The 20605-nt window shown below is 39.5% G+C and overlaps 2 protein-coding genes across 2 annotated transcripts in view; one reads left to right on the top strand and one right to left on the bottom strand.

Annotated features, from left to right (window-relative positions):
• Positions 1 to 4014, bottom strand: part of prkci (protein kinase C, iota) — a 41596-nt gene extending 37582 nt beyond the window's left edge. The window contains exon 1 of the mRNA XM_042497331.1: positions 3689 to 4014. Within this exon, the coding sequence (XP_042353265.1) occupies positions 3689 to 3771 (83 nt within the window). The 5' untranslated portion in view covers positions 3772 to 4014. The remainder of the gene's footprint in view (positions 1 to 3688) is intronic.
• A 2601-nt stretch (positions 4015 to 6615) lies between these two features.
• On the top strand, positions 6616 to 19653 carry phc3 (polyhomeotic homolog 3 (Drosophila)). The gene is made up of 15 exons (XM_042498418.1): positions 6616 to 6686; positions 8320 to 8526; positions 9279 to 9434; positions 9525 to 9605; positions 10326 to 10478; positions 10643 to 10732; positions 10955 to 11177; positions 12040 to 12683; positions 12775 to 12898; positions 14202 to 14509; positions 15369 to 15528; positions 15612 to 15729; positions 16167 to 16299; positions 17183 to 17489; positions 19185 to 19653. The coding sequence occupies exons 2-15, from the start codon at positions 8353 to 8355 to the stop codon at positions 19337 to 19339; spliced, it is 2826 nt and encodes a 941-aa protein (XP_042354352.1). The 5' UTR covers positions 6616 to 6686; positions 8320 to 8352; the 3' UTR covers positions 19340 to 19653.
• The last annotated feature ends 952 nt before the right edge of the window (positions 19654 to 20605 follow it).

The raw sequence follows: 20605 nt of genomic DNA, 5'->3' as shown, positions 1-20605 counted from the left end.
AGACACTACCAAGAAGTCTGAGCATTCAGAGAGTCAGGTTTACTTTGGTATTTGGATGTTTAAAAGGTTGAACAAAGAATCCCTCTGCCAGTTGATTTTATTGATTACCACTTTAAAACTTATCAGTGATGTGAGGCTCTGGAGTGTTTGGATTGCAGGGAGACCTGCAGACTCTCTAACCTTTATGTCACACATTTACTTGGGCTGCTAACAATTATTTTTACTATCGATAAACATTAATCTGGTCAAAACGCTGTGAGAAAATGATAATAAGTTTGCAAAGCCCAAGGTGACATCTTCAAGTGTCTTTTTGTTTTAGCTCACTATTATAAATGAAAAAGAGACATCAGAAATCTTGCCATCTGAGAAGCTGAGACCTGATAATGTGTAGCACTTATTTGACTATTTTTGCTCGAAAAATTATAGAAAACAATACTGAAACAATCCATTATCAAAATAGTTGCTGAATATTTTTTTCTACAAACAACTTTTTCAATGAGGTTTGTGTGACCTTTATTAAATAAATTATACATTATATTGTCTTAAAGCAGTGATTCTCAACTAACAGCCTCTGGGCCAAATCTGGCCTATGATAATGTGGAGGGTGAAAATAAAGTAATTCACACTGGGATTTTTTTTTGTACTTTAAATGTAAATAAGGTGTCAGAGTGCATAAAAAGGCATCAAAATAGAGCTTGTTTATAAAAAAAGAAGAAAAAAACTGGACACCCCCCCAACAGAGGTCAAGAATAATTATTCATGTATTAAATATTAACGTTTGTTTATACGCTGGCCCCTGGCCTAAAGTGTTTTTGTAAAACTGATCCCTGTGCAAAGTGGGGGAGCCAATGGCCCCTTCCCTACTTACTACCCTCTACTTCCAGCCCCTTTGCTCAAGCCGCACCCATCCTCAAACTCTGCCCTTAATATGATCTCAACTGCACACCTGTAAAGTTTTGTAGCTGCATCTTGCATGCTTGTGATGCTATTGCAGTGACGGACAGACAGTCAGGCAGAAATATAAACACCTGGCAAAGTAATTAAAACTGCATCTGTGGTAGTTCCCTCTATAATAGGCGTCACAAGGACCACATTTGACCCTCATGACACACACATATATGGACTCACAAGATGAAAACTATACCAGCCATCCTAATGTTGACAGGGCTGGTGAAAACAGTAAAGAAACAGTTCTAACATGTAGCTGATACCTGATCAGTCAGTACCAATCTGATATATAGAATATGTGCAACTCTTCAATCTTCCACTCCTAACTCTTGCAAGAAAACAATAACAACACTGATGACTTCCTGACTTAATAGCCAAACAGCGAGACCATCTTACCGCATTCCCTCTTTGGCAGCATAGCTGACATTCCTCAGCAGCCGCCTCATAAATACTTCAGATGCTTTCTCCTGTGCAATGACACCTAATGATCAACACATATAACAGTGTTCATCAGGTGTGTCACAGAGCCCGTCAGAAATACAACAGGTCTGGCCGAGGTGACTTGCACTTCACGTTTTTCAAGTTTTGGCAGGGCTCCAATCACTGGCTCCATCAAACAGAGCCAGCGGAGCAGGGAGTGTCATGAAAACAACCGGGTGACCAATGATTTTCCATCATCACATCCAAGTGCGAAACTAAAACAGCTGAACTGCCTATGCCAGGCTTGACAAAAACTCAAAGCACTGGCATCTCCATACTCAAACAAATGAATAGTATATTGATAGATGTATGTGTTTATAATCTCTTGTTTGTCTTTATCTTTTTCCCTTTGAGAAGTGTTTCCCACAGCAGCGCTCTTCTCAGCTGGATTGACAGCCTATTTTAACTGTAGGCATTATAGAGATGGTTAAAGCTCCAGCTGAAACAATTAATCAATTTGTCTGATGACAGAAAATTAATCAGCAGCAATTTTGATAACTGATCACATAAGTATTTAACTGAAACAAAAATGTCAAATATATTTGAGTTCCAGCTTCTCAAATCTGGTGATTGTAAGTTATGTTTGATATTGTTGTAAATTGATCATATTCAGGTTTTGGATTGTTGTTCAGACTACATATTGAATATTTGAGGACAAATGTAGGGCTTTCAGGACTTGTGACTGGCATTTTCACTTTTTATTGGACATTTCATAGATTAAACTATTTAGTACTTAATCAAAATAATAATCCCTACAAATTGCACATATTCCCTACACTAAAGACATATATAGTATTTTTGTAGAATCTTTTTCATATTTCTATCGTAATTTTTTTATTCTAAATGTGAAGAAATCCACACAGGGGTTTGCTGCTTAGCCAGTGGGTTTATTTTCTTTCAGTTTTGTTTGCTTGTTTTGCTTTATTGCAAATAGTAGCTTTAAGGGATTAATTCTGCTTTTATTTTGTTTTGTTCGCAGTAAGTGAGCCATCTCCTTTGTAATTTCTTATGTTTCTTTTTTTGGTTTTGATTTATTTGTGCCCACCGCTACAACTTTGAGAATCTAAGGCAGGGGTGTTTAAACTTTTTTTGAATGAGAGCCAAATTATATAATGTGAAAATACCTGGGCAGGGAGCTGCTTCTTGCATCAAAAAGCTAATTTAAAAAAAAAAAATTGCAAAAAACAAGATTAGCTGCTGTTAGATAACCTGCCAGTTTGCTTGTTTACAGTCTGTTTATGAGAACACAGTAGTTCCAAATTGATGAATGTCTACACGCTGTTGTCCAGCCACTGTAACGTGACGTGCAAAGTGATTATTCTTGAAAAACCAATATTGTGTGGCTGGCCATAGTTCATTGAAAGTCAATCTAGGGCTGAATGAAATTAATCAGAGGGTCATCGACATGCCTGATCTAAGACATATCTTGTGAGTTTCCCTTCCCAGTATGGGGATGCCTGATTCAGTATGTTGTTAAGTGCCCAACCTGGTTCTTCCTGTGTGAAGTTGATTTTATCCAAGAAAGTATTTTTGTAGCAAATACATATTGCTATCTTTTCATATAAAGCTGCTTGTCTGGCCTTATTATCTGTGGCTGCCATATTATATTCTTAACTTTTGCAGTAGTTCATTATTACTATTTCTTATTAATGTGTTAATTTTAGGCACCAAATATCAAAGCAAAATTAACTGTAAGAGTGAACCTACTGTATATAACTCTTCTGGTTCTGATCAATAAACACTGTCACAATTTCCTGTTGTCAGACTGGCAATCCCTAAATTACATCACGTCAACTTGCCAAAACTGCCAGTAAGAAATTCATGTTAGTCAATGTATAACAACATGCCAGGTTAATTAGAAACATTATCAAATTGGGCTAATAAACTCAATAATTTCTGCCAGTGACAGATAGTACAACTAATGGCAGCAACTGTTAGCTAACTAGCTGACAGACTAGCTCCAAAGCTTCCCAACTGTGTCACATTTAATTTAGAGAATTAAACCACTTGACAACTTCACCGTCTTACAGGGACATTTCTTAACCAGCACAGAAAGCCTGGTCTTACAGTGACAGCACGTCTGGACAGTCTCACCTGTCTGTCCGCCTGGACAAGTTGACCTGAACCTGGTACCCAACATTAGCCAGCCGTTAGCTGGGTTAGCTAATGTTAGCTTAGCCACCTTTACAAGTCCAGAATTGCTCCTAGTGTGGTTACAAATAACGTCGCTGACATAGAGGGAGAAACAGCGAAGTCTTACCCTTTATAGTACGCTTTCACCCGGACTTGGTGGGAATTCTCGCCGGGGTGGGACATGGTGCTGTCCCGCAACGTCGGCATCATAAGCTCAGCCGCGGTCGGTCCGAGTCACCGATGCCTTCCTTCCTTCTTTGGTGTCTCTAGTTGTGTATCACGCCCCGAAACCTTTGTTTATAAAGTCCGTCGACACACCGAGTCAACAACGAAGCAAGTGATGATAGAAATGAAGAATTTGGCCTTCCTTAGAGAAACAAAAATAACATGTAAAGTAAAGAAAAACTTGCGGGGTCCACCAAACAACTCCCTACTGCAAAGGCCTAACGGCGGGCGAGTCCATTGTCGGAATGCTTGGGGGAGGCGCTTAGAGAAACAGACATGTAACGTTTGACAAATATAACATTTAAAACATTAAAATAAACTGTTTTATAGAATTTTGACGTTAACGAAGTACAACAAACCAGTATAATATAATTAACAAATCCGAAAAGTTAAATAAATAACTTGAAAGCATCCCGACTGTACCAACTGAAATACTTTTTGTGGGTAAGTGCTGCTTTCGGGTTCAAACATCTGAGCTCGGACATCGTAAAAGTCCTCAAGACATGTCGCGCTTTCAAGTGCCTTGATTCGGAAATAACATCATAATTGGCCGGTAACAAAGGCAAAAGCATTTGTGTACTTCCTTTTATTTATTTATTTTTAGAAGTAGGTGAGTAACTGTGAGCTGCCGTGCTAGAATGAATATAAAGTGAATGGATGTGATTGATAAAAGATAACACAAAATACACACGCTGTCTACACAACAGGTTTACATTAACTATAAAAATATAAGTAATTGCTTTGGATATTAGTAATATTGTAATTAAATAAAACTCAGGCCTATTTGTTTAATGCATTGCAACATTAGTAAACATTAACAAATAAATAAAATTTAAATCTGTCTCTGTTGCTTGCTGCGTCTCCCTTAGCCATTCATTTTATCTACACGTGCATGTTTAAATCATAAATCAGATTATGTTCAGTCTGTGGTTCAAACATTTTTTTCCTGGTGATTCGCGCAGTTTTATCCATTTAAGACTTATTAAATACTTCTGACAGTGCTTGAACACCACGTGAAAAGAGCATCCTTCGCAACTGAGAGCGAGCTGTCCCCATGGCTGTCCCCCAGGATGAGCCCCGGGGACACCTGTCACCCAAATGTCCAGTGTGTTCACTGTATAAAATACTGTTGTTTTTGTTTTTTATTTTATTTATGTTATTCCTGTGGGACAGAGAGAGACACCCAAACATTAAGCATAAGCTTTATGCACAACATTCTGTCTGTCTGTCCATCCTTTTCTTTCTGTATTTTCTTTCTGTCAGTTTCCTCTCTTTGTCTGCCTTTCTTTCTTTCCCGTCTGTTCTTTTTCTCTCTTTTGTGTCCTTCTGTCAGCCTTCTTTCTGTCCTGATGCACCTAATAAGCCAATTAATCATTAATCGTGTAGCTATACATACTTTTGTTGCATAAATATGCATTCGTTTTTGTCAACCTATTCTTAAAATCAAAAATTCCGTCCGGACTAAGGGACTGTTCGTTATTTATGAGAATGGAGGGTGTGGTTCAGGGTCACATATCCCCCAGTCACTCAGGGAGGCTCAAGGAAAAATATGTTGATCCTGTGAAGATCATGATATCATCATATCATGATGCCACTCTGATAAATAAAGTACAGTCCCTATTTATGCTGATTCATTTTATGTATTTTTTATCATGATGCATTCTCTCTCTTTTTTTTGTGGCTCGTTTCATTTCCAAACACAACATATACAAACTGATTCTTGCAAATTTATCGCAAATAGATATTAATGTCAGTGTAAAATAAGTCAACTTTATTTTGCATATTACTGTCATGATATCCATATGCTTCAACTTTCCTTTTGTCTGTTATGTACTGACTTATTTAATGCTGCATTTTTTTACGATGCAGTTTGCAAACACACATTTTTTCTTCCTGTTTTATTTATAGATAAAATACACTAACTGTAAAGTGTCTTCTGAGAAAACAATGGGAGGGAGTATTATTTAAAAGACACTGTAAAGTCTTATAAAGATATAGTAGTAAAAAAAACTTGTAACCTTTATGTTTAGTTTATATTTAAATGTTAGCATTACTCATAATTTTGTTGTAATTGTGTGAAGTTGTTGCAACTTAAAAATGACACATGGAATTACCTTGAATTTTCTAGGTGCTGGCAACTTTAATAAATCATGTTAATCTGATTTAACTTGATCATGACACAGATCATTTTGCAAATGATGAATTTAGGAAATCTGCTAGTTCTGTTTTGTTATCATGTTTTAAAAAAAACATAAAACTGTGTTCTTTTTAGTTTAAAAAACTTCACAAAATCATGTAAATATAACTAGATTTATAGTGAACTCAACAATTATATCAAGTAGCCATAAATGAAGACTAACAGCCTGATTATATATACTTAGGCCTACATTTTTCAAGGCAATCACTTTCCTAAACTTTGTTAAGTTAAGATCAGCTTGGCAGATTTTGCAGTGGAGGAAACTTAATGTTTGTATCAGCTCGTTTTTTGAAGCATCTTTTTGCATTTTCGGACATTTGAAAAGAGTTGAAAATTACAGAGTTTAAATCCATCAACACAGTCTTCTTTTTTGAGCCGATATCTATAAAGCATTATATATCATCATGATACAAGATACCTAAATAAAAGCCACGTAAAACGCACTTTTGAAGCGGTCAAACATCTGCGGGACTGTCCCTGTCTGTCCACGCAGCAGCGCGCAGCGGACTCCGGCTGTGGAAGGTCCTCCCGCACTGCGAGCGGTGCTGTATCAAGCCGCTTTTTATTGCCTGTTGTGTACCGTCTGATTTTTTTTAATCTCCATTTTAGACAATACTGACGCATCCGTAGTCTTCATGACTGGGACAGAGTGCCGGGGTCTGGTCAGCTCCTGATGGCCTGATGGTCCGTCAATAGCAGGCAGGTAACGCCGACAAGAGGTGATGATTGTGCATGCATGAAGCGCGAGGCAGACAGACAGACACACAGATAGACAGACAGACAGGGAGTCACATCCAGATGTGCTGAATGTATTAATGCTAAGGTTCCGAAATTATGGACAGTGCATTTAAGATAAGATGATTTTGCGGTGGTTTAGGTTTTATCGAGGATAAGCTGCCGGTGTTTAATTGGACAGAAGCGGCTCTGCAGCAAAAAGCAATCAATATTCATCCTGCTGAAACACATCTTCAGGGTTCATCCCCATGAAATATGGCAAAGAATTTGACTATTTGAAGGCTAGCCCTTTCAGATGATTATATTATTATCGTGAAAATATATTTAGCAGGCTTTATCAGCAATTAAAAGAGAAAAAAAGCATCTGTTGTGGCACCTTTGTCTGACGTTTTTCTCTCTCCAGATGTGGCACAAAATAACCTTTACACCTATTTTGAAAATAGATCTGTAATGTAACGATTTACTTTTTTCATATTAGGTATTCATAACAATGTTTTCATAGGTTACATGCAATCCATCTGTTTTTCTTCATGCTGATGTCATATTTGTTTCTAACTTAGGTATAATTTTGTTGATGCAGTTATGCTTTCTATATTAAAATGACCAAAGAAAAATAGAAAAAAATAGATGCTCTAACCTTAACCACAAAGTTAAGTTTGGTTACTCAACATTTTATTTAATGTACTTTTCAATTATATACATTAATTTAAAAGACAAAATAATAAATAAAATTGGTGTATAATAAAACGCATAGGTTTATATAGACTATGTGTAACCTATATGAGATTTTTATGAACCAGAAATATATTGTTCTGTTTATTTAAGTGCTACATCTGATCGTTTATTATTATTGTTGTTGTTGTTGTTGTTGTTGTTGTTATTATATTATATATTATATGTCACTGTGCACTGTGAAATCAGATGAGTTCATCTAATGTAAAAAAAAATCTTGGAAACTGATTGCCTTGAAAATGGTAAGTAAAACTATTAATCTTTAGGTATGTTAATATGTAAATATTGTTTACTAATCATTTTGGTTGGCTAGTTTTGTGAAGTGAAGTGATACAACAAAATTGTATGTTGTTGTTATGTTATGATTAAATATAAAAAAAGTAAAATCAACTTGTCAAATTTACAATGCGTTATTTATTTATTTATTTGTGTGACTTTATATTCATTTTATTTGCTATTTCAATTGCTTTTTGGGTAAATTTCCTGAAGAGTGAAGCAAGTTAAACTTAAACTGAACAGACTAATCATGTTGACGAATGTCATTCGTCTAGGCATTTGTTTCTGTCTGACAAACCGTTTTTATTGTAGCTTTGTAATAACACAAGTATAGACAGTCCTTTAATTAAAGAAGAGATCTGCAGTGAACTCAATGTAATTAATTCGTATTTTCAAAATAAAAGCAATTTATGTAAAACGGTTTAATTCTTTGCAACATTAACGTGTTCTCTCAGCAAAGCTCGTGCTGCAGAGACGTTTTACGTGACAACAAAGAGCTGCAGCACAGAGCCATCATCACCCTGATTCAGCTGAAGTTGTGCCTGTCTCGTTTAACTTCAGGCTGTTAATTCCTGTCTGTTTCACCTCCACAGTTTTTCCATTACTGACTCTGAGTGACCTGGGAGATGGACAGACAGGACCCTGGAGAGAAGCAGGCAGAGACTAATAGGACTGTGGCCACCACCCCCACTACATCAGCAGCTGTCACCATGGCAACAGCCAGCTCTGGCAGCACCACGTGCACCCAGGCGCCCTGTGCTTCCCTCAGCATCATCTCACCCGACAGACAGGCGGTCCAGGTAATAGACTGAGCCCGGTACCTCTGCTTGCATTAAACGATATGAAGGAAAAGGCAGAGTAGTTTAGGTGATAGACTGTACCAGGGTCCTCTGCATGCATTGTCTAGTTTGACAAGAGGAACGTCCATGTAACAGACAGTATCAGTATATTTGAGACCTATGCAGGCATTGTAGCTTACAATAGGACAGGCTGGTAGTCCACGTAAAAGACAGTACCAAGGACCTCTGTATGCACTGTACAATTTGACAGACATGTAGTCCAGGTAATAGACAACATCTACGACCTATGTAGGTGTTGTAACTTACAATAAAGGCAGGTAGTCCAGTTAAATTCAATATCTGGAACCTTTGCAGGCATGTATTGCTTGGCTGTCAGGTGGTCCAGATAATAGACCCCTGCATGCATTGTTTATTTTGATTAGCAAGTAGATGACATCTTACGAAAGATAATCAGAACTGGAAATAGACAGTCTTTCGTTGCACTGCTTGGAGCATTTCAATTACTGAATTTTCATATCTCAAAAAGAAAAGTACCCATTACAAAGCATTACAAGTATTTAATTCTTGGAGTATTTGAATCCTAACATCGGATAAGATTTTTTCAAAATTAAATGTTCTAAATGCTACAAAGTTTCCTCTTTTTACTGCAATGAAAGCAAATGGAATAATAACCTGGAGACTAAAATCCTTGTGTTGCAGATAGTGGACTTCAGTTCATAAGTAATGTGCAAGATGTGTCCATCATCCAACAGGTGATCCAGCATGCCATCCACAGACCTCAGAGCATGGCGGCCCAGTACCTGCATCAGATGTACGCAGCCCAGCAGCAGCACCTCATGCTGCAGACAGCCGCCCTGCACCAGCACCAGCACAACCCCCATCTGCAGAGTCTGGCCACCATACAGCAGGTCAGATGGTGTCTGTCGTGTGTTAGTTTAAGCATGGAGAGTCGTTTTAACACAGTGTCATGAGTGTGATGTCTCTCTGATGTTTTTCAGGCTTCAGTCTGTCAGAGGCAGTCGCCCTCTTCATCCAGCGGCAGTTTGGTTCATCAGCCTGCTGGCGTTTCCCAAAACTCAGTAAGTTTCTGTGTTATGACTCATCAATCTGAGCTGCTCCGAGCACAAGTAGAAGGGAGCATGCATCTACTGCTAATCCACTTAGCACCTCTGAGCTAGTTGAGCTAGCATGAAGGATGACATTAATGTTTTCACCTCCTCCTGTCACAATCATGAGCCTGTTGTCCATGAGCCGATGCACGCCTCCTCCTGCACAGTGGTACAGTTGGCAATAATAGAGAAAAGGTAGTTCTGTAGTTCCTACGGGTCATGTTTTCTGGAAAGAGACATTGTTTTCTCAAAGTTTTTCGAGTTTTTCAAATATATTTTTCAGCTTTGAGCATCACATGCCAAGTGCCATCTAATTCCGTTATATTGGCGAGAAGGCAGACATCTCCACGGCCGTTATCTCTAACACTGCAACTCACACAAAAGGACACAAAAATGTCCTAAAATCTTGGAAATGGTTTAAAATACTAGACAAGTCCTAAAATCCCAGAGACATCCTAAAACCCTAGAAATGTCCCAAAGTCCCAGAAATGTCCTAAAATCTCAGAAACATTTATGGGGCTGCTGCAACTGGCCCCTGGCCTCCTGTCATTTTGCAAAAGTGGCCCCTAAGCAAAGCAAGCTGAGTATCTCTGCTTTAAATTGATTTTAAAAATCACTACAGGAAAGATGAAAAATATTTATTTTTGATTTTGGAGTAAACTGTCTCATTAAACTCTTTCTTTTATCCAGATAACTTTACCAGCATCTCCAGTGACAGCACAGCTGATTGGTCGAACCCAAACCTCCACTGGTGCTGCGACCACCATATCCCAGCAGACCATGCTCCTGGGAAACAGACCCGCCAACTGTAACCAAGCTCAGATGTACCTTCGCACTCAGATGGTACAAACCAAAGTTGTTGGACCTACTTAAAAACTGCATGACTTGTTTGTCCTGTTTCTATTTTTGGTGAATGTGTTTTTCTTATGTTTTCTCACAACATGCAATTTGTTTATTTGTAACCACCACGCCACCTGTCTCCCTGCTTTTTGCTTTTCTTCTGTAAGCTCATTCTAACCCCTGCTGCCACGGTGGCTGCAGTTCAGTCAGACCTCCCTGCTGTCACCTCCTGCTCCTCCTTACCTACCTCCTCTCAGGTACAAACTTTGCCAGGCACTAAATTAGAATAATGCATGTACGCCACAAAACCGCACAGTCACGGAGTTCAGGATGTCACAAACCTCAAGCATGAGCCAGATTGCAAACTTTAAAGTTATGAGAGAAATACATAAGTGAGAAACTTAATGATAGAACAGTCATGTATAAAGTTGGGCTTTTATAAACAGTGTAGAAGTGATTTCCCGTTTGTTTGTATTCAGGTGCAGAATCTCGCTCTGCGTGCCCACTTGCCTGGAGCTCTGGCCGCCGCCCACAGTGTGATTTTAAAGCCATCCACCCAGACACAAGCCGTGACTTCGGCCAACTCTTTATCCAAGACGTCAGTCTGCGGGACGAAAACCAACCAGCTGACAGACACCCCAACAGAAACTGGAACGGCTGATGTCACCAGGCTGGCCTCAGCAGCTCAGATTATAACCCCAGGTGAGGAAAATTTTACTCATGTTGCAGCTGACCAGTGAGCTAGCTAGCTTGCTGATTCCACAACGCTGTGATGCAACAGTGGTTTCAGATGAACAATTTAAAAAAATGAAATTAAAATTTGTACTAGATCTATGTTTGCAAATAAAGGATGAGTTGATTAAAATCAGCAACTATATGAAATTTCCATCCGGTTGCGCAGGCATGTTGCCGCTGATGGCATTGTACAATTCCTGCAGCCATGCCATTACCATGTCTCTGTGAAGATGTGTGCAGTCTCTGATATCCCGTCGCTGAGTGAGACTCAATCGCATCTCATCCACTCCTGCGACCACACATTAGCCAGAAGAAAGCTTGGTAGAGGAACAGCTCTCAGTCCAAGTCAGGTCAGCCTCGTCCTGATGCCGGCTCTCCTTCCTCTCTTCATCCAGTGCTTTCGGTTTTGTTCTTCCCCTCCGGACTGGCTGCTCGATGTATGCCGTTGGTGGGCATCCTCTTGCAGTCTGCTGCATTCAGTCCAAACCCCACACAACTTTTCCGATGTTGTTAAGTCTTCATCATAGAAAAGTCATGCTTCAGGAGAAGGGGCCATGGAGTCGAAAAAGTAGCAGGGATTTGTGGTACTAGCTGCTGCATCTACATGTGCTGCCGTCATCATTGATACTGTCAGCCTTTATTTCGAAAGAGCAACTGCCAGCGGGGATACACCAACTCCTATGTCATCACTTACTGCAAACAATGGTGTTGCTTCATTCCTTACTCAATCAGTAACTGACAGACATTCACATTTACAGGGTTGTCCTCGCCACGGTGATCCCGCCAAAAAGAGATACTCATGTCTGTCTTTGCGTTACTCTCCTTGCAGCTTACTCTCCAGTGCAGACCCACGCTCTGGTCAAGCAGCAGCTGTCCTGTCCACCAGGTCAGCGGGTTGCGCACCACCAGCTCATCCTCCAGCAGGCGACAGGAGGAGCTCCAAACCACAGGCAGCTCCAGCCCATTGCCCTCAGAGTCGCACCACCAGAAACAAACTCCAGCGCTCTTCCTCTTTCAGTTAAAAGAATGACCACCCCCAGCACCCAGTCGCAAACCAACAACGACCCCCAAAACCCCTCCTGCTCTTCTTCTTCTCCTCCATCTGGCACCAGCGTGTTTGCATCCTCAGCTCCGACCTCAATCCCAGCCGCCACCATTCAGCCTCAGCCTCCGCCTCTGGTGGCCGCTCCACAGCGTCGGACCTCATTTCCACAAGTGCAGAACCAGCCTCCACCTCCTCCTCCGCCTCTGGTTCTCCCCAGGCTGCCCCAGAACCCCCCCGCCTCCCTCCAGAGACTGTCCCTCCACTCGGTCCAGGCTGTGGCTGTCCAGTCGGGACAGGTGCTGCTGACGGAGCAGGAGCTGCCTGTAGCAGAGGCTCTGGTCCAGATGCCCTACCAGAACCTCCCACCTCCTCAGACGGTGGCTGTCAATCTGAAAGTGCACAGAGTCCGACAAAATGAAACGCCATCGGTGAGTTGCTCTGCATTGTGGTGAAGTTCTGTAAATATTGCCTGCTGTCAGTGTTTTTTTGATCCAGGGTTTGTTGTGTTTTGAATTCTAGTCGGGGCAAACGTGCAAAGTGAATGGATTGAGCTCAGAGGAGAGGAAAAATGAACGTTCCCCCAATCCACAGCGAGACAGGAGCCTGACACCTCTCAATGGACCTCCAAAGCAGAATGGTGCAGGTAACATATGATGAGGAATAAAACAGAAAAGATGGAGGCCAATAAAACTCGTTCTAACAATACAGAATCTCTGCATTATAAAAGTGCAACTTACTGTGTCTTGAATTAAAAATTTGAACCTAAATCTGTTTCATAAAGCTGGTTTGGAGCTTTATTTGACCACTAAAATTGGTGCAGAAAATTTTGCAAGACAATACGATAATTAACATTTCCTAGAAACTTAAAGAGACAGTTCACCCCAAAAACAAAAATAGATATACTGCCTCACAATGGTATGCCTCTCCACATCAGTCAAGTTGCACTTACAGTTTCCATCCATGTCTGTGAAAACATGGATGCTTCACACACAGAAGATACAATCAGCACAGTTTCAAGGTGGACACTCAAGGATATTGAGTCATTGCCAAAAACATGTTTTATGAGCTCACTGTGAGCTTGACCCTTGACCACCAAAATCTAAGTAGTTCAATCTTGAGTCTACTCGAACGTTTGTGCCAAATTTGAAGGAATTCCCACAAGGAGTTCTTGAGATATCGCATTCACAAGAATGAGACGGACGAGGTCACATTGATTTTCACCTTTGACCTTTGACCACCAAAATCTACCCAGCTGATCATTGAGTCCAAGTGAATGTTTGTGTCAAATTTGAAAAAAATCCCTTCTTGAGATATCACGTTCACAGAATTTGCTGGACGTTTGGACACAGTATAGTTCGGTAGAAAGAAAATAGTTCCTATGTGAAACTGCTCACAAAAAGGTCTGTGGATTATCTTGAGTAACCAGGTCATGATTATTGGAAAGAGACATTGCTGTTGAGTTTTTCAAATGTGTTATTTGGCATTTTGAGCACAAGTCGAGTGCCATCTAGTTCCATTTTATTGGAGAAAAGGCAGACATACGGCTGATATCTCCAACACTATGCAGCTCTCACCAAAACAATCTAGATTTATAAACAGCACTACAAATACAAGGGAAAATATGCTTTTGATTTTGGGTTGAACTGTCCCTTTAAATTCTCTATTTGTTGGATTACGTTACTTGTTTTGAATGATCACATAACAGCCTCCATACGGTTAAAATACTGTTCAAATGACTTCAAATTGGCTGTCTGCCACTGAAAAATAACCTATCTGGGACAAGGTTACTCTGGAGTAATGCGTTTCCATGGTCACACTTGTTTACACCTCCTTTAGGAAACAGAATTTCTTAAAAATAAACTGGAATCACTGGAATAAGCCTGGTTCAACTGGTATCCTCTCTTTAGAAAACACCCCTAAGCTCTGTTCTCTTTCCTGCCTCTCAGCAGTGATGGATTCATCCTCCATCACATCGAGTCGTTCAGTGATCAGGTCACCAGTGGTGGAGGAGCCCTCCCAGCTCACCACCACCTCCTCCACCACCACCACCACCACCACCACCAGCAGCAGCAACCCTCCTCCTCCATCTCCTCCTCTACCTCCTCTGGTCCTGCCAGCTGCAGTCAGAGGCCCCAGCCAGCCGCCCTCCTCCCCAACCAGCGTCCCAGGGAGCCCTGACAGGATTCACACATCCCACGTCCTTACACACCTCATAGAGGGCTTCGTCATCCGAGAGGGCCTGGAGCCGTTCCCGGTATGAACGCCGGATTAGCATTAAGTGTTAAGCTCTTGCACTGTATTTTGTTATTATAATAACTATTTAATATTCAAATGTTTACAGAGCAGGTATGATAGAGAATGTAGAATAAAACATTTCCAGTTTTTTAATTTTGGTGTCAAAATAAAAAAAAGGGCTTTTTTTTAGTCTCACATTAAAGGTGTAAGTATACTGACGGGAATTTGGTGGCATCTAGCAGTGGATTGCAGATTGAAACCAGTTAAACTCAGTGTTTAGGAGGTTTTTACCAGAAGCTTAATTATTAGCAGAGGTCTCTTGCTCTCCAAAACAAACGGACTAGAAACGCTGAATAAAGCAGATTTATGCTCCGGCGCTGCTCATTGCACATGGACTTCTTACTATTGAGGTCATTATGAAAATGTGAATGGTCCTATCTGGAGCCAGTGTTTGGTTTGTCCATTTTGGGCAGCTGCAGAAACATTGCTGCTCAACAAGGTGATCCGCATAAATGAGGACCTGCTGCTCGTGTTGATAAAAACAACTCATTTTAGGGGACGAAAACACAACTATTTATATTTTCAGGTAAATAATCTGATTGTATTTCCATCTTTGCTGAGCAAGTTTAGTGTGAAATTCATTAAAAGCCTGTCGCATATAGACGCCTGTCCCAAATATAAACCTTTTGACTTCAGTGATTTAGGCAAACAAAAGCCCGGGCTATTAACTGAAGTTTTACGGTATCTACTGATATCGTCTCTTATCGATCGCCAGCCCCTGAAACTGAAGCAGATCGTAGCAGATATCGTTTTGCTGTCCAGCGAATCAATATAATATTTTAGCATGATGAAACTTGTGATTTACACTCTTTATGCAGGTGGTCTCGTCCTCGCTGTTAGCGGACCAGCAGGCTTCACTTCCTGAATCTCAGGAAATCCAAACCAACGGGGACGCAGCAGCAGAGGACAGTCCGCTGGATGCTGACCAGTCGGATTCAACAGACTCAGAAATGGACGACGACGGCCCTGCAGCAGATGGTAGCTGACTTGTGTGTGTGGAAACATATATATATATATACTGTGTGTGTGTGTGTGTGTGACTAACAGCTGGTCCTGTGAAGTTGCAGAGCTGGTGGAGAGTGTGTCAGGTGTGCTGCAGTGCGAGTTCTGCGGGAGCCGAGGTTACTCTCACACCTTCCTGCGCTCCAAACGCTTCTGCTCCATGGCATGTGTCCGCAGGTAAATTAAGCGCTCACACATCGAGATGCACCAATGACACTCCAATTAACTGTTTGAACCTGAGAAAGGTAGCATGATCTCATTAAAAAACATGGGCGGAAGGCAATGAGTAATTTATAAAGAAAAGAAATAAAAAATAGCAAGAAATTGGTAAAAAAAAATAAAAATAAAATAAATATACAAGAAAATTACCAAAAAAAGAAGAAAAAAAAAAGAAAAAAGTAGAAAAACAAAAAAATACCATAAAAATTGTAAAGAAAGAAAAAAAAGTAGGATAAATATAAAAACAAGTCTGCACTCCGACAGGAAAATAAAATCTAAAACGGCTTTTGGGTTTCAGCAGTGACATTGAGACTTCAGTGACATTACTATTCAAATATGATAATCTGCAGTGAACTGTATGAATCTTAATTTAATTTTTTTGTCTCTGTGTTTAGGTTCAGTGTGAGCTGCACCAAGCGGATCACTGTGCTGAGAGCAGGTCGCTGGGGTCACAGGCCGATGGGCCGGAGAGGACGACCCCCCAGCAGCAGAGTCAACGGAGCCTCCCGAGAACACTTTCTGAGACAGGTCAGTTATTATCACTCACCTGATGCATGTAGCAAAACGCAGAGAGCTGCAGGGATCACTGGTCCTCTGAGACGAGCCGCTCTCTGGGGAACAGCTGCGTCTGACAGCGGCAGAGCGGAGAGGGAGACTCCAGATCTGTGAACACATAAATAAAAAATACTGTTTCAAAAAGACTCAGCCGAGACACTTCTTTATGTCTACAAAAAGAGTTTTCAGCCCAGGTCGGAAGAGATTAAAATATGTTGAAATGAAGAGAAAAAACTAACAGGAAAGTCTGTAAATAAAATGATGACCACCTTGTGAGGCACAATTTTATTTATTTTTTTAAAATGTCCAGAAGCATTATGTTTTCAGGGTTATCCATACGTACGTCTGATTCTTGTGAATACAATATCTCAAGATTGTGTCGAGGAAATTTCTTCAAATTTGCCACAAACATCCACTTAGACTAGAGGATGAACTGATTAGACTTTGGTGGTCATAGGTTAAAGGTCAAGGTCACTGTGAGCTTGCATCTGTCCTACTGTTGCAAATGCAATAGTTCACAAACACCCTAAAGAAATGTCTTTAAATTTGAAATTTAAAAATGACTTAATTTGACTTGATTAGATTTGGTCAAAGGCCAAGGTCACCGTCACCTTGTATCCGTCTCATTCTCATGAACGCGATAACTCCAGAATGCCTTGAAGGAATTTCATAAAACTGTTTGCAAACGTCCACTTGGGCTCAAGTACAGGTTAGATTTAAATCTAGTTTTTGATGTGTTTTTCGTGGTAAAAATACACTGTATAAACCACTGGTATACCTGGTTTACCTTTACTGTTAACAGTCTGCACCAAAAACACTGCAGACACATTGTCTTCTTTGTGTTTGTGCTCCACAGGCTCGTGGGTCGTTTGACTCAGAGGAGACCCGGCAAAGATCAGTGAGAGAAGATGAAGAGCAGGAACAGAACAGAAAAGAAGATGAGCCTCCCGTTCCCATGACAACCAGGCTCCGGAAACAGGCCGAGAGAGCGCGCGAGAGAGAGAAAGACCAGGAGAGAGAGCAGGAGAGAGCGCAGGAGAGAGAGCAGGAGCAGACGATGACAGAAACAATCAGTGTTTCTGATGGAGAAGAGGACGAAGACGTCGGCTGTCCGTCTCAGTGGAACGTAGAACGAGTGTTTTCTTTTATCAACTCCCTGCCAGGTACTGCTGACACTTTAGTACGTGTTTTATCACTGAAAACGGCAGATAAAGTTGCACCCTGAGTATCAGAAATAATTTATCCAAATACTAAACATAAGTACAAAGTTGATGTACATGTGCTTTTAATTAAGACTCCTTTTTTCACACTTCTGCTCCACAACATTTCAGAGGAAAATACTTTTTACTTCACTACATGTATCTGACGGCCGGATTTAACTTTACAGATATTTTTTTGCATACAAACATAAAATATGTTTTGTTATAATTTTAGGTAATTTACAGTATATACAAGTACAGCTGAAACAATTAGTTGATTGACAGAAAATTATCTATTTTGATTATCGTGTCAGTCATTTTTCATGAGAAAACATTTCATGTGTCCGCTTTTTGAAATATGAGGATTTTCTGCTTTTTTTTTTTTTTTTTAAATTTTAGCTATTTTTTTTAAAGGGTTGGATAACTGGTTTGACAAAACAGGGTATTGTAAAAGTGTCCCTTTAAGCTCTGAGTAACTATGCTGACATTTCTCACCATTTTTAGAGTTTTTACAAACAAAACAATCAATGGATTAACTACATTAAATATTTAACAGATTAATCCAAAATAAAAATAATCACCAGCTGCTGTTCTGTACAAAATAGAAATAAAAATGAGCTCCATATCAAACAATTGTAAGAATAAAATCCTGGTTTTATGGCAATACATCAGTTATTATAATCTAATGATATATAAAAGTCACAGGGACCACTGAATACTCTACCTTTTTAATCTTTAAGTGCTTTTATTTTTGTTTTTGCAGTGAACTGAATATTTCCTTCATGACTAGTGCTTTGTATTATGGGAGCAAAAACAAACCCCCAAAAACAATATTTTAAAAAATTAAAGTGTTTTCTGTTTTACAGAAAAAGGTGTCTAAGTGTGGTAAAAGTCTGTCTGAGTTAAAGCAGGCAGAATCTGAGTTCAGCTCATCTTTGTGATAATTGCATTTACTTTAAAATGCAATAAATCAGAGCACACTGTGACAGTTTGTAATGATTTTAGAATAGAAATTATTGATTTTTTTCCCCCTCAAAATATAAAATTACAATTTAATTTAAACAGCTATTAAAGTGTTTAAACTGAACATTTGAAACTGCAGTCAATAATATGATATGATCATAGTCATTATATGACTTCTACAAGATCATTTGGTCATCTGAAAAAAATTAAAGCCTGACAGCCATCATATTAATCCAGTAACGTGTACAAAACAAAATAAAATATCGTGACGCTCATAAGTTGCCAAACACAGAAAACGCCATGTTTTCTCAAATCCTATAATACACAAAAAGTAAACAAGATTTTAAAAAAACATTACCCCTTTTTATGTTATGCGGGTAGGTTGGTAGCACACTTTTGTTTTCCTCTCACTGTTCTCTCATTTCTAAAGAAAAATCTGCAAACACCACCGTTTTTACTGTCAAGGACATAAAATGAATCCCCTCCTGTGCATCAAATTAACGTCGCCAGATGGTAAGAAGAGCCGAGGTAGCTTTTAGTAAATTGCCTCATAAAAGCTGGAGGAGGCCCGTGTTTTTAACAATACGTATTTTTGTAGAAACTTGATATTTTACCAACTTGATATATGTTTATAAGTAAGTTATTCTTCAAACAATGAACACACACTGTTTATTCTGTAATCTGTCTTTTCTCCAGGTGGTCAGGATGTAGCCGAGGAGTTTCGCTCTCAAGAAATAGACGGACAGGCTCTGCTGCTTCTGACAGAGGAGCACCTGGTCAGCACCATGAACCTTAAACTGGGACCAGCACTCAAACTGTGCGCCCACATTAACTCTCTGAAAGATGCATAAAACATTTCTACTCTCCATCAGTGGATTTGAGTTGATGAAGAAAAACAGGACGGAGTTTTTAACTTTCCACCTCTGCAGAGACAACAAATAAAGCGACTTTGATTTGTCCTCGGACTCACACAAAGACGGTTAAAACAGACTGAGCCCACTGCCAACGATTTCACTGCCGAGTGAAGTCAAAACTCTGCAACAGCTGATTTTAACACAAAGCTGAGCAGCTCTTTTGATCTCCTCTCCTCACGCGATTGTAGCTCCGGTTATCCATTTGTTTCAAAATGGCAAAATTAAAAACTTTGTATCATTTGTAAACAAAGAAAACCACTTAACAATATTACACATGAAGTAAAAGGATGCTGTACAATCTCAAAGTTTACATTTGAAGTTTGATACACATATCATCAGCAGACTCATGATTTATGGAACCAAACTGATGACAGTTATTTATGATTTATTTATTATTGCCATAGTTAATATATAAATAAAACCATTCAAATATCGTGCATTGTTTTGTGGGTTTGTTGAGTCAAATGTTAGGATCTACTTTTACTATTGGACATTTATAAATGTGAAAAAGATTTGAACGCAAAAGCATTAATTATTTTTGAACAGACAGACTCTCAGGTTGTCTGTTCATACCACATATTCAGTAAAAAAGAAATAAAATTCAAACTAAAAGCAACTTTTTTTAAAAAATCTCATGAATTTTTGGTGTACCACCACCAGAGGGCGTCGTTTATGCAGCTACGATATTTTCCTGCTGCTGCTGTAAAGAGGACAGCACCGGGACAGCCAAGTAAAAGTTTGTTAACGGGCAGATTACTCATCCAACTCTAATAACGATGGTCATTTTATTTATTTTTTGAAAGAAGAAAAACAAAAACAGACCTATATTACATTTTGGAGGCAAATACCATTACCTATATCTGAGAGCTTTAAAAAAGTTATATTTCAGCTGACAAAAGTTTTTAATTTTTTTCTTTGACATTTTTTCTTTTACATATAACAATCATTTTAATAAGATAAGATAGAGTACCCCAAAGTTGTAAGTTATAAATGCGTAGTATGAGTCTCCAACATTTGGAAACTATTGGATGCTAATGTGCATATATGTTGGGAATTTTGCACAACTTTCCTGGTTTGTATAAATGTGCGTAATGACATATACTAACAGTATTTCAATCATTGCTTGGCCAATTTGCACATTATCTGGTTGGTTTTGGGGTTTCTTTGCGGAGGATGAATCCATTTCTGATCAGTTGTTATAAC

The sequence above is a fragment of the Plectropomus leopardus genome, chromosome 12, assembly GCF_008729295.1.
Source record: "Plectropomus leopardus isolate mb chromosome 12, YSFRI_Pleo_2.0, whole genome shotgun sequence".
Taxonomy (NCBI): Eukaryota; Metazoa; Chordata; class Actinopteri; order Perciformes; family Serranidae; genus Plectropomus; species Plectropomus leopardus.
Note: the sequence above shows the minus strand (reverse complement) of the source record. Positions and strands in the feature narration are given on the sequence as shown.

Coding starts and splice junctions, on each gene's coding strand:
- phc3 (XM_042498418.1), top strand. CDS start 8,353: ATGGACAGACAGGACCCTGGAGAGAAGCAGGCAGAGACTAATAGGACT. Junction 12,899..14,201: donor TCCAAAGCAGAATGGTGCAG/GTAACATATGAT, acceptor CCTGCCTCTCAG/CAGTGATGGATTCATCCTCC. Junction 17,490..19,184: donor TTTTATCAACTCCCTGCCAG/GTACTGCTGACA, acceptor TCTTTTCTCCAG/GTGGTCAGGATGTAGCCGAG.